General features: G+C 38.5%; 1 protein-coding gene across 1 annotated transcript in view; it reads right to left on the minus strand.

Moving 5' to 3' along the window:
• Positions 1-15,251, minus strand: part of pknox2 (pbx/knotted 1 homeobox 2) — a 113,727-nt gene that overhangs the window by 2,360 nt on the left and 96,116 nt on the right. Inside the window, exons 8-11 of the mRNA XM_034890115.1 lie at positions 11,277-11,374; positions 5,470-5,583; positions 4,794-4,870; positions 568-740 (exon numbers count right to left, since the gene is read on the minus strand). Of these exons, the coding sequence (XP_034746006.1) occupies positions 568-740; positions 4,794-4,870; positions 5,470-5,583; positions 11,277-11,374 (462 nt within the window). The remainder of the gene's footprint in view (positions 1-567; positions 741-4,793; positions 4,871-5,469; positions 5,584-11,276; positions 11,375-15,251) is intronic.

The raw sequence follows: 15,251 nt of genomic DNA on the forward strand, positions 1-15,251 counted from the left end.
GGGGGGGGGAGAGATGAGTTGGTATAAAACCAGAAACAGACCAAATGCATCCAAAGACAAATGGACTTTTCCAGTTATCTGTGGTGCTCACACTACATTTACTATAGGAGCTAAGGTAAGATGGCCAAGAGAAGCCATTTTAATGATTAACAGTGATTCTGAACCAGGGGCTTGTAGCCCAGGGGAACTTCTGCCGCTGCCAGGGGGAAAGTGGACTACATATATTGTATTAAGTAAAGTTGCATATTAAACTGGGCCTACAATAACATGTAAGGCAGCCTAAATTATACATACATTTTTAGTGCGCAGAACACTAAGCTTTTACTGATTATATACATCATATTTCAAGGTTCCTGAAGGAAAAATGCAGACTTTTTAAAGATTGTTATGCTCAGTGTTCTTGACTTTTGCCTTCACGTCTTCTCACATGCATGAAAGGAAAGAGTCAATAGTGACATCTAGTGGGGACATTTCAAACACACACGTTTGACTTAACAACTTGGGGTGTTTGTGTTTAGTTTTTTTATTTCTTGGGAAATGTTAGCGTTGGTGTTGGGGACTACTAACTGTCGGAGTTGTTTCCTGATCTGTGCGTCTGCAGAACTCCCGCCACGATGGAGTCCGGCCAGAAGCGCTGCGTCGGACGGTGCTGGGACTTCATCTTCTTGGCTTTAGGAGCTGGGTCTGGGTTACTGGCATCCAACATGGGCTGGAGGATCCGCCGGCGGGCGTTGATGAACCTGTGAACACAAGCAACGGTGGAGGAAGTATTCAGAAACTGTCCTTGAGTCAAATAATGCACTGTTACAAGAAAAAAGTACTTCATTGAAAATGTTACTTAAGAAAAAGTCTGTAAGTATCATCAGGAAAATGTCCTTAAATTATTACAAGTTAAAAAAAAACTGTAAAGGATCCAGACAGTTGTGTGTTTATTTGTCTTATCATCTCAAATGAACTTGTAGGTCGTTATATTGTTGGTTAATTTCATTTATAATAAAACTTCAGTTTTTTAACCCTGGTATTGTCTTCCCCTTAAAAGTGAAAATCAACACTTTTGATGGCGCTTTGTATCAATGTTTTGAACTTTTTCTTAAGTTTTTGTCTGTTTTTTCAAAACTTTTGACACTTTTTTTCAATGTTTGTCACTTTTTTACGTTGTCAACACTAAATAACACTAACTTATTAACTTTTGTTTATTTTTGGAATTTATGGTCAATAAAAGTCATTTATAGGAAATTATGCCTAATGTTTGAAAAGCAGATATGAGGAATTATTCTGAATTTATTTAGGATGTTGGATAATCCCAAACTGGAATATGTCAATTTTTACTCAATACTATTTCAAAACAACTTCCATTTTTTTTCAAACGCTATAAAATAATAATAATAATAATATTAATATTAATATAATATTATAAGAATAAGAACTAAAACTAATGAAAGTAGAGCTTTGTACTTGCCAAAGAGCGTTGTGTGGAATCGATCATGTTATTTTGGGTAATTAAAAAGAGCATTGGTATAGGAAAACGGGTCCCGAGGAGAACATGAGGGATCAACTACATGTGTTATGGGTGCAGAAATCTGAATGTGTAACTAGTAACTAAAGCTGTCAGATGAATGTAGTGGAGTAAAAAATAGAATATTTCTCTCTGAAATGTACTGTAGAAGAAGTAGAAATCGGCATGAAAAGAAAAGATTCAAGTTAGGTACAATTACTTACACTTTTTTTTTATATCTTTTCGGCATTTTCAGCTTTTAATGTTTTTTTTACAGGACAGCTGAAGACATGAAAGGGGAGAATGACATGCAGGAAACCGCCACAGGTCAGATTTGAACCCAGGACCAGGAGTAAGCTAGCAATTTTTTAAAAGTTTCAATTAAGAACATGGTTAAAAGTAACTGTGCATAGGATTGTATAGTCCACAATACAAGACTGTTGTAATTTTAAAATGAATTATTTAAGCCGAAAATACTTCCACTCATGGGTCTTTCTGGTCGATGCGGCAGCCATTGTTGCTTGCTGTACAATAGCTCTTGTTTACAAGTGAGGTTGGGTCCTCACTTGGTTTCAAGGGGTATACAGCCCTCGGTCTTAGCACTAGGCCTTGTTTAAAAAGAGTTTTGGGACAGCACTAGGTCTCGCGTGAATGCGCAAAACCAAGGGGAGGGGGAATGGGTAAGATAGAGAAATGAGATTCAGCCTCAACCTCTATATGTGGATGGCCACTTCACCAACTGAGCTGCCCAAGTACTTTAACATTTGTACTAAAGTACAGTACTTGAGTGAGTGACATTCCACCTGTGAACATGAACAGGACAAGGGCTGAGGTGGTGGGTGTGAAGGACATTCAAAAGTTCAAGTGAGAACATTATGTTATCATCGATCATGGAACAGCTTTGCAGATATGGTATTTTAGAAAAGGAAAACCAGATGAAATTTGGAATGAAGAATAGTTTCTATTTTTTAGAATGAGAGGTCCGGGACCATGTGAGCTTCAATGAGGATCAATCAAATATCATCAGGGTGCTGTCTCATATATTACACGCAGTCCATTGATTTTGATTGATGTCTCCATAAATTCCAGTTATACAAAACAACATTACCGTCATCATGTAACATTGTTTTGAAAAACAGTATATAGAAAGGGGCATGAAAAGAAAAGATTCAGGTAAAGTACAAGTACTTGATTTTTTTTTTTTTAAGTAATCTTTTGGGCATTTTTATTTCATGTACATTGTATGTATGTATAGTGTATCCTAGTATTTCGTCTATGTTCATATTCTGTGCTGTGGGAATCATGTACGTATGTTTGCTGCTGTAACACCATCATTTCCAATTATTTGGGGATCAAAAAATATCTATCTATGTATCTATCTATCTATCTATCTATCTATCTATCTATATGCAGGGCTGTAGTACTTGAGTCCAGACTCAAGACGTTTTTCTGATGTCTCGGACTTGCCAAAATATTGTAGTTGGTCTCGACCGAGTCCAGCACTAGACGCTTTTCTTTTTTTTAAGTAACTTCCTTTTTCAAATCATAACCATTGATGAAGAAAGCTTGTTCAGAAAACAGTTATTGGTTTTAATTATATTAGACGCTTGTCGCCTGGTATATGTCTGACTGCCGCTCTCATTAGCCATCAATATATTTTTTTTTTTGGCCACACATACAATGTCAACGAGCACTGTGTACTATTAACTCTTCCAGACAAGTTATAAGTTCAAGAATGGGAACTCTGCACTTATCTTTTTTTATCATGTCAGAAATAATAATAGAGCAAAATTATCATCTTAAAATAGAAGATATGATGTCTCACACGTCAGATAAACTATGAACAGGTAATCAAATAGTCTTCATCTTTCTGTTTCGGCCTTGACTGTCCCTCATTTGGACTGGGGTCTTGACTCAGTCTCAACTAGTCCTGGACTTAACAAAGGGGGACTTGACCACAGCCCTGAGTGCATGGATAATACATACTCTTAACCCTTGAGTTGTCTTCCTGTCTTTTGTTTTTCTGGGTCAGAAATTAAAAATGTAAACTTTTTTTTGGCACTTTTGTCGCTTTACCCGATGACTGTCAATTTTGTTTTGGTACTTTTCCTGACATTTTGTGTCACTTTTCCCAATGTTTTTGTTAATTTTTTAACTTTTATCAATTATTTTTCAAATGCTATACAATTGAATAATACGCCCAAGTTCAATGAAAGTAGTGAACTGATCATTTATTTTACTTATGAAGAGTGCTCCATCCATCCAGGATATTTTTTGACAATTTGGTTGAAAGAAACCCAAAATTCTGATTTAGAAACTTTTAAAAACTGGGTCAAATTTGACCCAAGGACAACAGGTGGGCTAAAGATATTTTTTTATGGCATTTTAGGCCTTTATTTCCAAAAGGACAGATTACACTTAAAAGTAAAGAGAGAAGGGGAATGACATGCAGCAAAGGGCCGCAGATTGAAGTTGAACCCGTGGCCGCTGCTTTAAGGACTAGTCCTCTTTACATGGGCGGGTGCTCTACCAGGGGTCTGTTGCACGAAAGTAGAATGAAGATATCCAGGATAACAGGTGAGCTACCCAGGCGTCCATATAATCTATCATATTTACTACTACAGAAATGTAAATGATCAGAAATACAAGCCATGCAGTTACAAGCAATTTCAAAATAAAATAAAATCCTTTAGTCCATTTGTCAAGCTGACCCAATTTCCTATGTCACTTTTACCCAATTGCAATTACCCAAAATTAATTTTGGTATGTCCTATTAAATTTTATAGCATTTAAAGAAAAAAATGAAGTGGTTTTGAGTTAGTTTTGAGTAAAAGTTGAAATATTCCAGTCTGTGATTATCCATCAACATACATTCCTTTAATGTTATAGTCTAAATAATTCCTAATTTCTGCTTTTCTAACTCTAACATTAGGTGTAATTTCCTATAACTTTGTGTTACGTCGTGCTGAAAACGTCAAAAAAGTGACAAACATTGCATCAAAAGTGTCGAAAAATCATAAGAAAAAGTTTAAAACATTGCTAAAAAGAAAAAAGTGAGACAACACAATGGTTGAAATATCAAAGAAGAGTGACAACGCTTGACAAGAGAAGCCCACTTTGGTCCCAGGTGTGCTTGACATATGAGACCAGGAGATGGCACCATAGTGCCAGCAGTGTGCTGAGGACCTGCAGTAAAGTCCAGTTCACACACAGTTGTACTGCAATAATAGAAAGCGGTATCTATGTTTGTCTAATTGTGCACGTGGTAAGTAATTCCTATAGGAACACAGAATCTTACCAGTTGTTGACTTGCAAAAGGGTCAGATTTGTCTGTGCTGCGATCTGCCTTTTCTCGTCTTCTGTCGGATACGGGTGCTGAAAGAAGGAGAAAACTGTTTGCTTTTCTGTCATCAATAGCATCTAGCATAATAGCCAGTACCGGATTGATTCTGATGTGAAAAACAGTGAAATGTTCTACTCTTTGCCCCCTTCAGCTAGTTTCCTCTCAATATGTGAGGGTAGGACCTGATAAGCATGGCACACATGTCACTGATGATGATGCACCTTACTATCGATAACCCACTGTTGCTAATAAAACTGCGCTTGGGGGGGGGGTCTGTCCATCTGATGAGCTGTATGGTGCAAGATGAATTTCCAAAAGGATCCATACATGTCTATCTATCTTACCTATCCCTTTACCAACAGCTCTAGTGTATTTCTTTAGTTATTTTTTCATAATATACTGTCAATATGCTATTTACATGTAGATATTTGAATATTTGTTTGTTATACTTTTTATTCATTGGTACATTACATATACTGTACACTTTTTTTAATCGTTTGAAATAAAGATTTCATAGATTCATCATCCGTTTCTTTACTGCTTCTACAGCTGCCACCTCATAACACCAACGTGTTGGACCATTTCAAATTAATCCACATACACACACACACAAACACACACACTGCCTCACCATGAGATGCTGAAAGAGCCAGGAGCGCATGATGTTAGTGGCATGTTTGGGCAGTACCCCCCGTTTATTCTTGGACTTTTTGTCTTCGCTGTCCAACAGGGACGACAGGTCCACCTTTACAATAAAGACCAGGAAGAGAAGACAAGGGAAGAAATGAAGCGGATGGTAGGGCTTAACAATTGTTGCCACGGAAACAAAGGAAGACTACCAATTACCTATCTTTTTTTTCAGTGGCAAGGGCAGTAACACCTCCTCAAGTGTCACCATGGAAACTGAATTTGAGTAATGATACTTAAAATATTAAAAAACAGCCGCACCCTTGACTATTTGGACTCCTGAGAAGGTCAGTGGTCTGTTTGGATCTTGGATGAGGATTTTAAAGAGCGGAGAGGCAGGCACGCCCTCACTCCAAAGTTTGGTGGTACAAAGTGGGTCTGCGTTTGTCTTGCTTTTTCATCTGTGTTGACCTAGGCGTGTCTTTGTGTTCCGTTAGAAATCATTAGTCAGATGTTATTGTTTGGAGTAATGAAGGACGAGTCAGGCTCTCAGAGTATTGACAGTGTTTTGACAGCCTGCTGTGTACAGACGGGCCTGGGCGAATTAGACCTGCACAATATGAGGAAAATATCTAATTGCGAATATTTTGACTGATTGGGATTGCAAAATGATATACAACATAGAAGGAAATTATAATTTTTGTATCATTGTCATTCTCATTTTGATTGAAAAACTTTGAAAATGTGATGTAATGTAAAATTTAAATCTATAGAATAGGATTTTCCAGGAAATACTTCATTTAGAAGGGTTTGACTCATTTTTGGCTTCAAACCCTTCTGTTGTCCTCAGGTCAAATGGGACCCATTTTCAAAAGTTTTAAATCAGAATTTGGGTTTCTTTAAACCAAATTGTTAAAAAAAAATAACATGGATGGTTCCATAAAATGCTCTTCGCAAGTAAAGTAAATGACAAGTTCATTACTTTTATTGAAATTGGGGGATTTATTCAATTAGATAGCATATGGAGAAAATAATGATAGAAGAATGTTGAAAAGATCAAACAAAAAACGTTGAAAGAAGCGCGGGAAAAAGGGAGAAAAAAAATTGAAAAAATGAAAGAAAATTACAAAAATAAATAAAAAAGGGATAAAAACATCAGGAAAAGCAAAACAAAAAAATGTAATTAGAAATTTGGAACTAGAAAAACAAAAAGGTGCATGGTCAACAGGAAGACAAGAAAAGGGTTAACAAATATTGCACCCCCGCCTGCGTTTTGGATATCGCACTAGTCCATATTGATATTTTGATAAAATTGCGATAATTGGCCAGCCCTAGTACGAGTCCACATGTCTACTCTGGCTTAGCTATGCTTGGTACGACTGACTTTATAGTCCTTTGTTGCACTATTGCCTCCTTTTTGAGTGACATTTCATTAAAACTACAGTAGACATTTGTTTAAGTAACTTTCTGAGCCTTATCTTTTCTAAATGATACCATGTACAGTATGTGTGATCCATTTAACTACTCCAAATAATTCTAGTCTAGGGACATGTCAGGGTGTTGGCGTTAGACATGCATTGGTTAGAGATAAAGGTTAACCGCAGAGTGCGCAGACAAAGAATGCAATTTGATCCTATGTCACCCTTAGAAGTGTGTGTTCACTACATTACAGTATGTGTGAGTTCATTTCATTTTGCAGAAAAATGTGTACAGTATGTGTGCACTGTGGCAGATAATATGAAACGCAATGAGCCCTCAATAGCGACCTTTACCAAATTCCCTTTGACACTATCTGCACAGAGCTAATACTTCACACTCTAAATAAAAACACATTGAAGATGTATACACATACACATTTACGACATGCACTGAATCACAGTGCATTTTACTGCCTGCATATTCCTAAATATTTATTTATTTTATTTATTAATTTATTTGACAGGGACAGTGTACATTAATTAACATTGCTGTAAATGCACCAGAATTAGCCAAAAGGCTATTTTTCATCCGTTGTCCCTGGACAGATCTTAAAATTGTCACCCTAAAAAAACAACAACAATATGAAAATTACAGTCAACAATACAAAAATAAAAAAGTAGTATAACAGATAAAACTCTATGTAATACATAATGTGAGACAAATCTTTTTCATCTGTCATTATAATTGTACCAGAGACAAAATGCATTAATACGAAAAAACTGCAGGTCTGCTTGATAATATGAAATAGATTAATTGTATGCAGAGTGTAGTAGTTGAAAGAAACCCAAGCTATCTTAGGGATAAACCTCTATGTACTCACAACCATGCAAAACCCCCACACAAGGCTCATAAATACAAATTCACACATACTCCCCACACCAAGTAAGAGTCATTACAGTTGCAGCTGGTTGTCACGTGGGTTACCCTCCCCTTATACCGCCTCAGCCCCCAGAGTGTGCGTGTTGCGGGGGGAAACTAAGGTTGAATTAATTGGCGGCGCCGAGCTGAAGAGTGTGATTACTCGGGGCTTGTCGGCGAAGTAGCAATGGGGCCGTGTTCAATTCCCAGCCCACATGTATCATCCTGCTTCAGCTGGGTCACGGCTTTTTACCAAGGCCTCCTCTAACTGTGAAGCACAGACTGTACCTGCCTGAAACTGAGCCAATCTTCAGGCCACTGCCGCTGCTGGCCATGGATCACTGTTTAAACTCCCCTCTCCCAGTTTCTATTCATATCTACATGATAGAGTGTTGGGACCAAGGCCAGGCCAAACTGGAATCAGTAAGGTGCTAAATCCACCTAGCCTTGTGCTTTTCTGAGTTCTGCATATGTTTGAAATGTCAACAAAAAAAAAATATATATAATATAATCTTAAAATCCAAACTCAATTTGATCTGTAGAAAAGGTTTAGTAAAGGTAAATAACGTTCAACTTAACCTCTGTTGCATATTTTGATATTGCACTGTCAATACAAGCTGTAAAAATGAGTACTACATAAAAATAAAAACCTTACACCATAGACCATTCAACATTCAAGTTAATCAGGCCATTTGAATTTCATAGCTGATACTTCCTATAAATGAGCTAATTACTCATTGCTCTGCATTACTCATCTGCTATTAAACGTTATGTACTTTTTGCAAGTAAGCTTGTTTTCTTTCGTTTTCAACTCCCAATTGAGATGAGTGAAGTTTTTTTTTTTCTGTACCAATGTTTTTTCACATAAAAGTGAAAGAAGGCCATCCCCAACCAGGGCTGTAGTACTCAAGACTGTCTCGGACTTGTTTCGTACTCGCTAGTGTTTGGACTTGGATTTGTCTGGGTCTCGGTCACTGGTCTTGCCCAAATGGCTTTTGGTCTCGACCGAGTCCATTTGTCTTTATTATGTTGATAATAATACTGGAAGGAAAGTGAAACCCAAAATTCGTTTTTCAATTGTCAATCGTCTTAATACTGTCATGCATAAGACCTTTTTTTCCTGTCCTGGACTCTGCCTTGACTTGGACTCGACTAGTCCTGGTCTTGGACTCAACTAAGGTGGTCTTGACTACAGCCCTGGTACTAACTATGTTAAAGGCATTACCAGTGCTACTGCCAGACCTTTTAATTGGAAATAGAATTCTGTGTTTTATGTTGGCAAAGAACATTATGTCTGCTCTACATTTGTTAGCCTAATACGTTGCCCTCCAGCCTGGTGTCTCAGTCTTTTTGATTGTCTTTTGATGAGTCAGCGCCAATTAGCCATGTCAGAATCCTAGTGCTTCCGTTGGACGGAGCCAAACAAAGACATTGGTCCCGTGAGCAGACCTAACAAGGGCTCAAGTGGCTGATGGAGATCAGGGTTTCTATTCCCAATACTCTGAGGGTCTGTGGCGGGCCATACAACAAAAGGACTGGCATAGGTTTGGGATTCCAACAGTCCTCTCCTTGATTATCCTTTAAGGAAACAATTACACTTAAAAAAAAGAAAATTGAAATGGCTTTTCAATGACTTTCTGCTTGGTTGAAAAACATGAATGCAACAAACAACATATCCCACCCAGTTTACATTGGAGTTGTATTGTATTCATAGAATAGAATGTCCTATTCCAAATCCTTATACGGTTTATAGTATTTTTTAATCCTTATATAATATATATATATATATATATTGGTTCTTTAATGTAACTGATGGCCTATTCTCACATTGCCAGCCCTCCCTTCACAGTGTTGCTGAGGAAGGTCTGGCTAGTCCACACTGCCTTCCTGGATCGGAGAAAAACATGCTCCGGTCTATTGGCATTTCTTTAAACCAAGAACCAGAAAACTCTGATTGGACATAGAGCCGGATAGTCTAGCTAGCTGTCTGGATTTACCCTGCAGAGATGTGAGTAGCAGTTAACCATAGTTCTCAGAAATCCAGTTCTCAGTTTAGAACGGCAATATAAAGAAAGAGGAAGGTAACGGACATCTGTCCGAAATGAGTGATATCTGTCAACGGCAACGGAGCAATCCCGGAAGTGGAACATCGTGGAGCTAGACTACTGTTTGCTTTAGAGAAACAACTTCAATTCTTTAGCGTCAATAGCACTGCCTTGGCCTTTAACCATGAAACTTAGCTAACAAAGGTACAACATCAACTTGGAGCAGCTTTACTGACATACTGACAGTAGAGCTTCACAATAAATCATTTTTTATCATCATCACAATATCAACTGCAATATAAATATGGCGTAATCCTACAACACATCTGGATAGAAACATTTAGTTATATATATATATATACAGTTAGTTAAAAAAATAAAAATGCATGCTCGTTAACTAGGACTACAGATGAAAACTGGCCTTACACTAGCGCTTGTACAGAAATGTTAATCTTAAAACCTTAAAAAATCTATAGAAAATTATTTTTGGCCTTTTATATTCAATTCAAAGTTCAGTATTTTAATTAAAAGAATTTTGGAAAAACTTTCATTTCATTTATTTTAAATCCAACAAGCATTGTGTTGTATTTTAGCGGAATACTGAAAGCGGAACTGAGTATGCAGTCATATCGGTTTATGTATAACACATATTATCGTTGTGTTATCGCAATATTTTCTTCATATTGTGCTGTTCTAACTGACAAAAGCCTTTATATCTCTAATATTTTAAATTTAATCTATCAATACTGCAAAAACAAAACTGTTAAAACCTCTTATTTTCATTTTGAATTTGCTAGTGATTACTATGATGCTCATTCGTCTCCAAAACAACCTCTGAAAAAAGAATACGCTGAATGTCCAAAATACCCTCAAAAAAGTGCTCAAGCCTTTTGAGCAGCAAAAAAAAAGGAAATCTTAAAACCACAAATGTGTCCTTGTGTCATAAAATATCTAATTCCAGGCATTCATGTGCAGCTGACTGTTCAAAAGCCTTTCCTGGAAAGGAGATTTGTGGGCATAATATTTCCTGTCCATTATAATTCCACAATACTTATTTCATATACTACTGAGTGAAAATGAGTGTATTAATTTTGAGTTTTATTTCCTGTATCTGTGTAAACCCCATCCAAAAAAAAAATTATATACAGTATACAGTATGAAGGAAGTGTCATGTCCTCATATGATTTTCATTTAGTTAAACCTGACACTATCATGTAAGCGCTTTAGACATCATGGGAATAAACTATTTCCATTTTGTCTGTCAGCGGGGGGGCTGTGTTCAGACAGAGACAATGAAAAGGTACCCATGGGGGGTTCTGTGAGATGTAAAAAGGCCCTTCTGATAAGAAACAAAATGGAAAGATGGTGGGGAGGGCACAGGGTGGGGGCCAATGTGTCGGCCAAAAAATCCTTGGTCGGACGGCTTTACCTGGGAGTTCTGGATCTGAATGGTTCCCGGCGGCAGCGCCTGCGTTAACACTTGCCCTTGCGATGTCACCATGGCAACCGGCTGGTACAGGGTCCCACCTGAGGGGATAATTTTCCGTCATGAGTATCAAGTGGCTTCAGCTGCTACTGGCAGCTACATCTCACACTACCGCCAGAGCCTTATTAACTTATTCTTAGCCCCGCAAAACACAAAAACAAGAGACAAAATGATTCAATGCAAGGTACGTCAATGTCCATTAACCAAGAAAAAAAGAAGGAAGGAGTGTTTTTTGATTCTGGCTTAATTAGTCTTGATCAAGACACTCTTATCACAGTCTGTTTGTGCTCTTCAGTGTGTAGTGATCAAAGGCAGATATTGATTTATTTTCAGTTAAAAGGGATTTCCAGAGGGCAGGATTAACACTTCACTCTTACAGGCTTGACATTGTAAGAGCCTATCAGACAAGCCCTCTGTGAAGGATGCTATCACGGCCCTATGATACACCTATACACAAAACTCTACAGATGTATATCAACAGAGAGTATTAAAGTAGTAGCTTTCATAGTGTGTACTGCACATGCTTGACATTGTAAGAGCCTAGCAGACAAGCCCTCTGTGAAGGGTGCTATCACAGCCCTATGATACACAAAACTCTCAACTATCAACTGAGAATATATAAATGTAAATGTGCTGCATTTATAAAGCAGTCTTAACTTATACATTCACTGTGGCTGAGGCTGCCGTACAAGGTGCCACCTGCTCATCAGATAAACATGCACACTCCGATGCATCGGGGGCAACTGGGGGTTCAGTATCTTGCCCAAGGACACTTTGAAATGGGACTGCAGGGTCAGGGATTGAACCACCAACCTTCCGATTGGCAGGCAACCGCTCTACCACTGAGCCACAGCCGCCCCTATAGAGTAGTACCCTTTCATGGTGTGTACTACACATGCTTGCATAATGGTGTTTTAAATCCAAAACATGCTTACCACACTGATTCTTTCTAATACTATGCTTTTTGAACAAAATGGATTATTAATGCAAATTCATGATAAATAATCACGTGGATGTTGCATAGTAGTGAAACACTTTTAATGTTCCAAGCCTTCTGAAGGGTATCAATTATGATAATAATAAATACATTGTAATGGTATTAACCTTAATTTATTCCGTGTCATATTTTTATAAATGTGTATGCAAAGAGTTTTACACTAAGAAAACAAAACAAGCTAACCTAATACAAATTATCATAATTAATTAAATTAAATTAAATTAAATTAAATTAAATTAAATTAAATTAAATTAAATTAAATTAAATTAAATTAAATTAAATTAAATTAAATTAAATTAAATTAAAAATAAGGTATTTGAGCCAGACAGCAGCACTTTGGATAAACTGGAGAAAGCAATGAAGTTGGCCTATGGCAAGGACCTGAATAGAGGGAATGACAGTAGTCTGAGGCTAAGTGTACATTGCAAAATTTTGGCTTCGAGATTTGAGCCAAAAGCCAAACTTCGTGCACATGCGTATTTTTAGCTCCAGCAGGATAACTAATCTCCGTTTTAACTAAAGCAATCAGACCTCATATCTTATCAACATTCTCCTATTCTGGACATAAACAAGAGGCAGCATTTCTACTCCACCTATTGCTGGTAGTTGCCATGGACACAATAGAAGCTAAGTCTCAGAAAATGAAACGTTGTGACCAATAAGACCCAATCAGTCGTCAAAACGCTGCCATCAGTGTCGATGACCGCAACACAACCCTGCAGGTTCCACACCATATAGCTCTGAAGTGTATTAAATCTTTCTGAGATCCTCAGCTGGAGAAAGCAGGATTGAACAACCCTTGTCACTTGATTTTCAAAGAAGAGTCAGGTAAAAGTCAGATATCACTCATAAGTTGCATGTCCTGCCCTTTAATATTGAAGAAGGACAAATGATCTGTGTGCAACCTCATCCCATTAATGCATGTTACTAACTCTACTTCTTCCCTTTTCCCGGAGTCTCGTGCTCTCACCCCCGTAGTCTTGTGCTCTCTCGCCCCTCTCCTCTCTCCTCCTATCGCTTCCTGCAGGTGTTTCTGGCTCTGGAACTGTGGAGTCTGGATCTGTGGTTGGAGACACCTCCATGTTCCTGCTCGACACCCTCTGCTACAATTCTCCATGTCTCTCTCTCTCTCTCTGTCTGTCTCTCACTCTTTCTCTGTCTCTGGCTGTCTCTTTCTCTCACCCCCAACCGGTCAAGGCAGATGACCGTCCACCCTGAGCCATGGTTCTGCTTGAGGTTTCTGCCTCTTAAAAGGAAGTTTTTCCTTGCCTCTGTTGCCTAGAGCTTGCTCTTGGTGGAAAATGTTGGGTTTCTGTAAATAACATCCCAGAGTATGGTCTAGACCTGTTCTTTTATGAAAAGAGTAATGAGATAACTTGTGATTGTTGTTGTGATTTGGCACTATATAAATAAAATTGAATTGAATGGAATGATGTCGGTGGGACTGGGCCAAATAAACAGATTTACGTTGGTCAGTTTTTTTTGGACAGCTTTTAATATTCAACAAACATGACATGTTGGTGTGTCACCAGGTCCAAGCATGTGTGTCAGTTTGGTTTGAAATGGGCTGGGGACAGAGATGCGTTCAGAAGTGCATTTTCAGAAGTGCTCTGTTCAGTGACGCATTGATTTTCTTTCTTCCTTTCGCGCAGGTCATGTTTTGAAAGACACTGTCATGTAATGTATACAAATATGTGATGATGTCCAATGCGGTTTATGGAGAAGAAAAGCATTAGACATATGACACACTATGTTCTGCATCATGTAGCCATATGCCATGTTGACAATGTGACATGAAGTGACATCCGACTCAGAGAGAAGAGAAGAGCTAGAAAAGGAAAGAAGTGAGTAGCCAGCACAGCAGCGGAGGGGCTCTGTCTGTGCCTGTCCTGTGGGGATAGAGAACTTTTGTGGATTTTTTGGCACTGTGCTCAAGAACTATGTGTTATACTTTTTTTTTATTAACTAAATTGATTTTGAGGTTTTCCAAAAAAGGGGTCAAACAAATCTGATAGGTATGCATATCCCCCGTCCCCACCGAAATCGACGCCTATGGGTCTAAGGCAGAGATGCAGCTGTGTATCATCGGCATAGAGGCAAAACTTTATTTCAAATCACTGGACAATGTGACCCATATGTTTGTGTGTATATATATATATTTATATACTGTAACAAAAGGAGTACCTCCATGGATCCTCTATTGATGAAATAAAAACTTCTACTAGCAGAAAGAGAACATAATACTTGAATAAAAACTTCAGCAGAGTAGAACTCTGCACATTACTAAGTGTTTGTTACCATGTATCGTATGGTAACAAATATGACAGTTTTGTATAATATCTGCCTATATTCACTTTGAAACTTGAAGTATAAAACATAATGTATCTACCATCTTATTCTATGTTTTGGCCCCTGACAATGACAGCATGAATCTCTACTGTCTCCAATAGGTTTTGAATATCCATCCATCCATCTTCGACCGCTTATCCGGTATCGGGTCGCGGGGGCAGCAGCTCCAGCAGGGGACCCCAAACTTCCCTTTCCCGAGCCACATCAACCAGCTCCGACTGGGGGATCCCGAGGCGTTCCCAGGCCAGGTTGGAGATATAATCTCGCCACCTAGTCCTGGGTCTTCCCAGAGGCCTCCTCCCAGCTGGACGTGCCTGGAACACCTCCCTAGGGAGGCGCCCAGGAGGCATCCTTACCAGATGCCCGAACCACCTCAACTGGCTCCTTTCGACGCGAAGGAGCAGCGGCTCTACTCCGAGCTCCTCTGGGATGACTGAGCTTCTCACCCTATCTCTAAGGGAGACGCCAGCCACCCTGCTGAGGAAACCCATTTTGGCCGCTTGTACCCTGGATCTCGTTTTTTCGGTCATGACCCAGCCTTCATGACCATAGGTGAGGGTAGGAACGAAAAT

Source organism: Etheostoma cragini, chromosome 13 (genome assembly GCF_013103735.1).
Source record: "Etheostoma cragini isolate CJK2018 chromosome 13, CSU_Ecrag_1.0, whole genome shotgun sequence".
Lineage (NCBI taxonomy): Eukaryota > Metazoa > Chordata > Actinopteri > Perciformes > Percidae > Etheostoma > Etheostoma cragini.